The sequence below is a fragment of the Apus apus genome, chromosome 8 (assembly GCF_020740795.1).
Source record: "Apus apus isolate bApuApu2 chromosome 8, bApuApu2.pri.cur, whole genome shotgun sequence".
Classification (NCBI taxonomy): domain Eukaryota; kingdom Metazoa; phylum Chordata; class Aves; order Apodiformes; family Apodidae; genus Apus; species Apus apus.
This window is the reverse complement of record NC_067289.1, coordinates 6000627-6006156: the sequence shown is the minus strand read 5'-3', so window position 1 is coordinate 6006156 and position 5530 is coordinate 6000627. Positions and strand designations below refer to the sequence as shown.

At 40.3% G+C, this 5530-nt stretch overlaps 1 protein-coding gene across 1 annotated transcript; it reads right to left on the bottom strand.

The window, feature by feature from the left end:
* Positions 1–897: 897 nt before the first annotated feature.
* On the bottom strand, positions 898–3730 carry C8H17orf50 (chromosome 8 C17orf50 homolog). Its single transcript, XM_051626556.1, has 2 exons — positions 3579–3730; positions 898–1503 (listed from the first exon to the last, which is right to left on the bottom strand). The coding sequence occupies exons 1-2, from the start codon at positions 3728–3730 to the stop codon at positions 1224–1226; spliced, it is 432 nt and encodes a 143-aa protein (XP_051482516.1). The 3' UTR covers positions 898–1223.
* Between the last annotated feature and the right edge of the window lie 1800 nt (positions 3731–5530).

The window sequence follows — 5530 nt, the reverse complement described above, 5'->3', positions numbered from 1 at the left end:
AGTGGGGATAGAAGAAAAATAGCTGGATTCCAGGCCCCTTACCAAACAATCATTGGAACAAAAATGGAACAGTGCCAAAAGCAGAGTGGAAAGGACAGACAGAAGAGTCCTTTTCCTTATGGACTAGTGGCTTGTCAACTTAGGAAGAGTAATGAAACCAGAGGTCCAAGCTTTCCAGCCTGTGTTCTGTCTGCTTGACTAAGGGAAAGAATCTTTAATATTAAGGGTTATGTGAGACGAAGTCTGTTTAGCCCGTTCCCTATCAACTAGCAAGGAATTAATCCTGTATGTAGAGATGTTCCAGTTGGCATGGGAGGAAAAGGTACGTGCTGCCAGGCTTGGGGTAATTTGCTCCAGAGGCTATTTCTACCCTTAACCTGTATTTATGAATTCCATGAAGGTAAATAGTCTTGTGCACACCTGGACCTTAGTGCCACCCAGCACCTCCCACAGCGTGCTGGCAGGTCACCGTGCTGCTCTTCTGGTGGATGCTGCTCCTTCCATGGACTGTGCAGGGAGGAGAGACGGACACCTCGGGGGTTGTTCCCCTGGCCGCTTATATTTGGAGTGCTGTTTTACTTGTTGTTGTACTGCACAGATCTTAAACCCAAAGAAGGCTTAAATAATTTGAGTTGCAATCATTATTGCTCCTTTTAAGGAGACATGCTGGATGGTAAGTCAGGAGTTGGAAGTCTGTAAAAGTTCAGAGATTCTAGAAGGGAATGGGAATAAAATCTGCAGGTTTTGTGGCCAGGATAACCTTTAGAAGCCTCATTCCTCCATCAAATTGCATACCCATGCTAGTTAATTTAAAAATAAATAAGTTTAATATTCCAGACCACAAACAACACTGAAGCATACCTGTGCATTACAAGTGTAACACACCTGGTGGTTCTGCATTTAATACTCATTTTCTCCTTTGCATCTCAATAGGATTATCCAGTTTCCTTGAAAGGAAAAAGAAAACTTTTCAAAACAGTTTCTGAAACAATTCCCTGTTCTAAATAGATGAGAAATTTCTAGTTCCTACTTACAAATATTTGCTTGCAGAGTTTATGCCAGTTAAATTAGTGAATGTGCATCTACTATACACATAGGAAGGATGAACTACAGCATGATGCTGCATAGAGAGTGCGTGGACTGCAGATCCAGTCAGCCTCAGTGGATCCAAGCTTTAGCATTTAGATGTGGTCAGGTACCAACCAGGCACCGACACCAAGCCTTCAGTCACCTCTATCTTCCTGGCTTTCTGCGATCAACGTATGAGAGCTGGTGTCTCCTCCTCTGTCGTAGTGATCCAGCAGGCTGTGGGCAATGAAGCTGCTTTGGGAATGCAGTGTCTCGCATTTCCGGCAGACCAGGATTTCGCATTTTGGACACATTTTCCCGGAGTGTGGCTTCCTTAAAGAACACACTTCCTCCTGCACAGGCTTCAGCTTTTTGGAACCTTTCCTGTGTAAACATCTCCTCTTGTCTTCAAATAGCTGACTTCTTCCCTGAGGGCTAGAAGAGTGACAAGATTAATCTGTACATTTCCTAGATGAATGAGATCAGCAGAAGCAATTAGTGTGTGATTGATGAACCGTTCCTCAGGCTTGACCCACAACACACTAGGAGCAGGTGCAATCTGTGGTCACCTGCAGGAAACAGGAATGGACACAGAAAGGAGAGTCTGGCTCTGCTGCTGTGATGGCAGTGAGAAGCCATTAGTTTTAGAACATAGACTTATGAAAAGGATCGTCACTGTTTAAACAAAAATGTAAAAAAATTCTAAGTCGACCAGTTAGATAGGAGCTTTTCTGTGGGTGATGGTGGCACAAGCTTCGTGTTTGCATGAAGACAAATTTCATACAGCTTTGTCTGCCTAAATTACTGGCTTCTAACTCGTATACCTCAGCTATACTATCATAGAGGTTCTTTTTCCACTTGCATGCACTAATAATTATGCTGGCTACTCGAAAAGCCATCTATTGCACTATCCTTGAATAGAGATGGAAGGGCTGAAAGAGAAGAACACTTCAGTTATATACCTTTATATTTTCTATAAAATAGTGCCTCAAAGTCAAGAAGCTAACCTGCATATTTCCTTATAAGAGCTCACAGGTCGGTCCTGAACTGTAGAGATTATGTGAGTTGGCTACACTACTGTGTAAGTTTTGTAGGTCCTGCTGACTTGAATGTTTTTAAAAACCACTGCTGTGCAATATGTCTGTAGAAGTACATCCAGTGAAGTCTGAAAACAAACTCTCTTTCCATTAATATGAGAGTACCATAGGAGGAAGATACTACATCACTGGTTTGGGGATTTTTTAGATCAAACTGAGGAAAATCTGTATTCATTGCAAATAAGGATAAAGGTCCAGAAAGCATTATTTTTTTTACAGCTTCAGTTGCACTTGTCTGCCTCCAGATTGTGTGCCTCAGTCGTGAAATTATGGACAATGGAGGAAATTCACAGCTGTAATTCACTAACTCCTTGGATGTTCGACTATGTTTTGAGTCCATTTCCTCAGTGGTGCAGCAAGGTAAATCCCAAAACAAAGCCCTTCCACGGCTGGATCAGTCTAAGAGAAGAATCTGGCTCTCAGGACAATTTCTGGCTGGAGTATTTTCATCTTATGTTGAGCTTGTAACCAGCTGCTGTTGCTATCAGGCTTAATGTAGTTAGCTGAGTAATTGCTGAGACTTGCATGCACTTCCTGCTAAGATGGTAATTTCATGATAATTATCAAAGACAGACTCTTTTTAGGAGATCTGTATAGAAAGCAGCTCTTGCAATGGATGAGAAAAGGCAGTTTTTGGAAACTGCTCCTGATCTTAGCATGTTTCATACACTAAGTTTACCTCATGTTAAGAATAATATCAAGTACATAGACCCAAGAAGAGAATTTCAAATCCCATAAGAATGATGACAGTAAGTCAAAGCCCAAACATGCACAAAGCAGTAAAATCAAAGTAATTTTTGCCTCTTTGCTTGCTTTGTTTTGCATGGTTTGTGTTTTGTCCTTTGGGCGTTGTTTTTTTTCCCCCTTCTATCTGAAAAGTAGTAAGCATAAAGGTACTTCTATAGGTACATAAGCAGTAATTATGCTCAGATTCAAGAAACTTGGTAGCACTAACTTTGTTAACAGTTATTTTGGGTGCTACCCATAGGTTACCAATGCCCATTACACCCTGGAGCTAGGATTATAGTGTAACAAAACCTGCAGCAGTGTTATCGCTAGAAACAGTGTCTTGGCTTGTCAAAACTGGCAGCACTTAGTGTATGTGGAGGAATAGGGATGCTGCCCCTCCAGATCTCTCTGGCTGGGTGGGAGGAAGCACAGGGAAAGGGTAAGAAGATAAATGTGCAGCCACACAAGGTTTGGAGACCTTCATTTCATATCTGCTTTTGCCAGGGACTCGCTAGTTTTTCGGTCACGTTGTTTAATTAGCCCATGACTGTTCCCTTGTTTGTGAACCAGTTAATACAGCAGAGGTAGCAAAGGTGTTTGTGACTCTTTGAAGGGTGCTCTGGAAATACTTATAAAATTTCTTGGTTAAAAATATATACAAAATATAACCTTGGATGTACTTACAGGTTATTCTTAGGAGACCCAGAGAAGAGGCTCAGTCTAGAAAATCTCTTTCTAAATAGTCGCTCTCGCTTTTTCCGGCTGTGCTTCCCATCTCCCAGGCTGTCTTCTGTGAGTTCCTTCTTGCCTTTGTGTGAGTTCATTTTATCTGTCATAACAGCAGCAGCTGCTTAGACAAAAGCTGAAGTCCAAGTAGCTTTTCAGAAGTCTCTCCCTTACTGTATTGCACCTGGTGAAGTCCAGATCTGTTACTCTACAGACCTGTACATGTCCTGGTTATGCAGAAGGTTTAGTCGAGATCCATGAGCAGCTGCTTTCCATCAGGTGGAGCAAATACCTGCTTTAAAAAATCCTGCAGACCACAAGGCGACTCTGGATATTCTTACTAAACCACTGTTCCATGTAATTAGGGAAAGTGGGCATGGACATTAAATATAATAAATATTTCCCTCTATGATTGCTCTTTCATGATTAGGCTCATTGCTGAAAGCCAGGAGAAGAGGAGGCTCGTTTGATAAAAGCCAAGAACCAGGAGGCAATGAAACAGTTTTGTGCAGAGAACAGAAGCAGTGAAACGAATGTGAGATGGAACAAACACTGCAAAGCAAAAACCAGAACCCTGAAAAGATGAAGAACCAACTGGGAATTTTAGTTAAGGCTTGGAAATTGTTTCCTTTTTCTTTTGATGAAGCAGTTGATTAGTCTGCATTTCCGTGTTGCATTGCGTTTTCTCCATGAATTATCCCTTTGGCCTCTCTTGATTGAATTAGTCTCTCTGCTCTAAATTTGATACTTAGTAATTGCATTAACTTTTGGTTGCTTGACTTGAAGGGTAACATTCACCCCTCTTAATGATTGGAAGCATTTGTCTGTTCTTACCTGTTCAAAATATTTTCTACAAATCATCCAAAAGAAGTCACACAAATGTGTAGGCTTAAAAACAAAATAGACAACCATTCTGAACTATGCAGTGTTCTGATTTTACTTTTCATCTCTTCCCCTCCTGTGTGCCCACTCACCACAAACCAGCCTTGTAACGACAGTTCTCCATACACAGTTCTTACAGTAGGATACACGTGAGCAGTCACTGTGCAAATGCTTTGCAGAATCACACCCTGAAACAGTTTTTTTTTTCATTTTGTTACAATTGTTGACCAAAAATGTATGTTGACACACATTAACAAGAAACTATAAACACCTTGAAGGAACAGAGTGACACACCTTGCAACTCATGCTTGGTAATAAGACAGTCAGCTTTTTAACAGAACTTAGGGAAGTTGGACCTGTTTCTCCCTCAGAAATGTCAGAAAATACTTTATGGAAGAAATTACAAACAGTTAATTGACCTGTGAAAGGAAACTGTCACTAAAGAATTCCTATGCTATTAAGAAATTAATAAAAGTTGTAAATGAAAGAAAATGACACAAGTCACAATTGTAGACTTCCCTTCAGTTTTTAATTTGTGACAAAATCATCTGCAAGTTCAAGACCCACTTTAGGCATACGATGGTGCTGAACAGACCAATCTGTGGCTAATAATAATCAGCATCAGGGGAGGCTGGAATCTGCCTTACCTCAGAGAAGTGAACTTCAGACACTTCTTACTGCAGGATGTTTCCATACTAATTCCTCTTGTTAAAAGATCAGGGGAGGAAAATGTAGCATTGAAAGTACAGAAGCAAGTATGTGGAAATTTGTGACAAGGAATTGAAGATACATAGAAAAGTGTCTTTTCTAAAGCCTTTCAGTAATTTTTTAAAAATGTTTTTTTAAATTGTACTTTGGACATATATTGTATAGTATTTAATTTCTCTTTTAAAGATGAAGTTGTCTGGCTATGTTGAGTTTCCTATGTAATTAATTCTGATGATGTAGCAAGATTCCTCCTATACTTTGTTTAAATGTGTTGCCAGATCAGTAGATTTTAATACCTGATGTTTGAATAATTTGCCTTG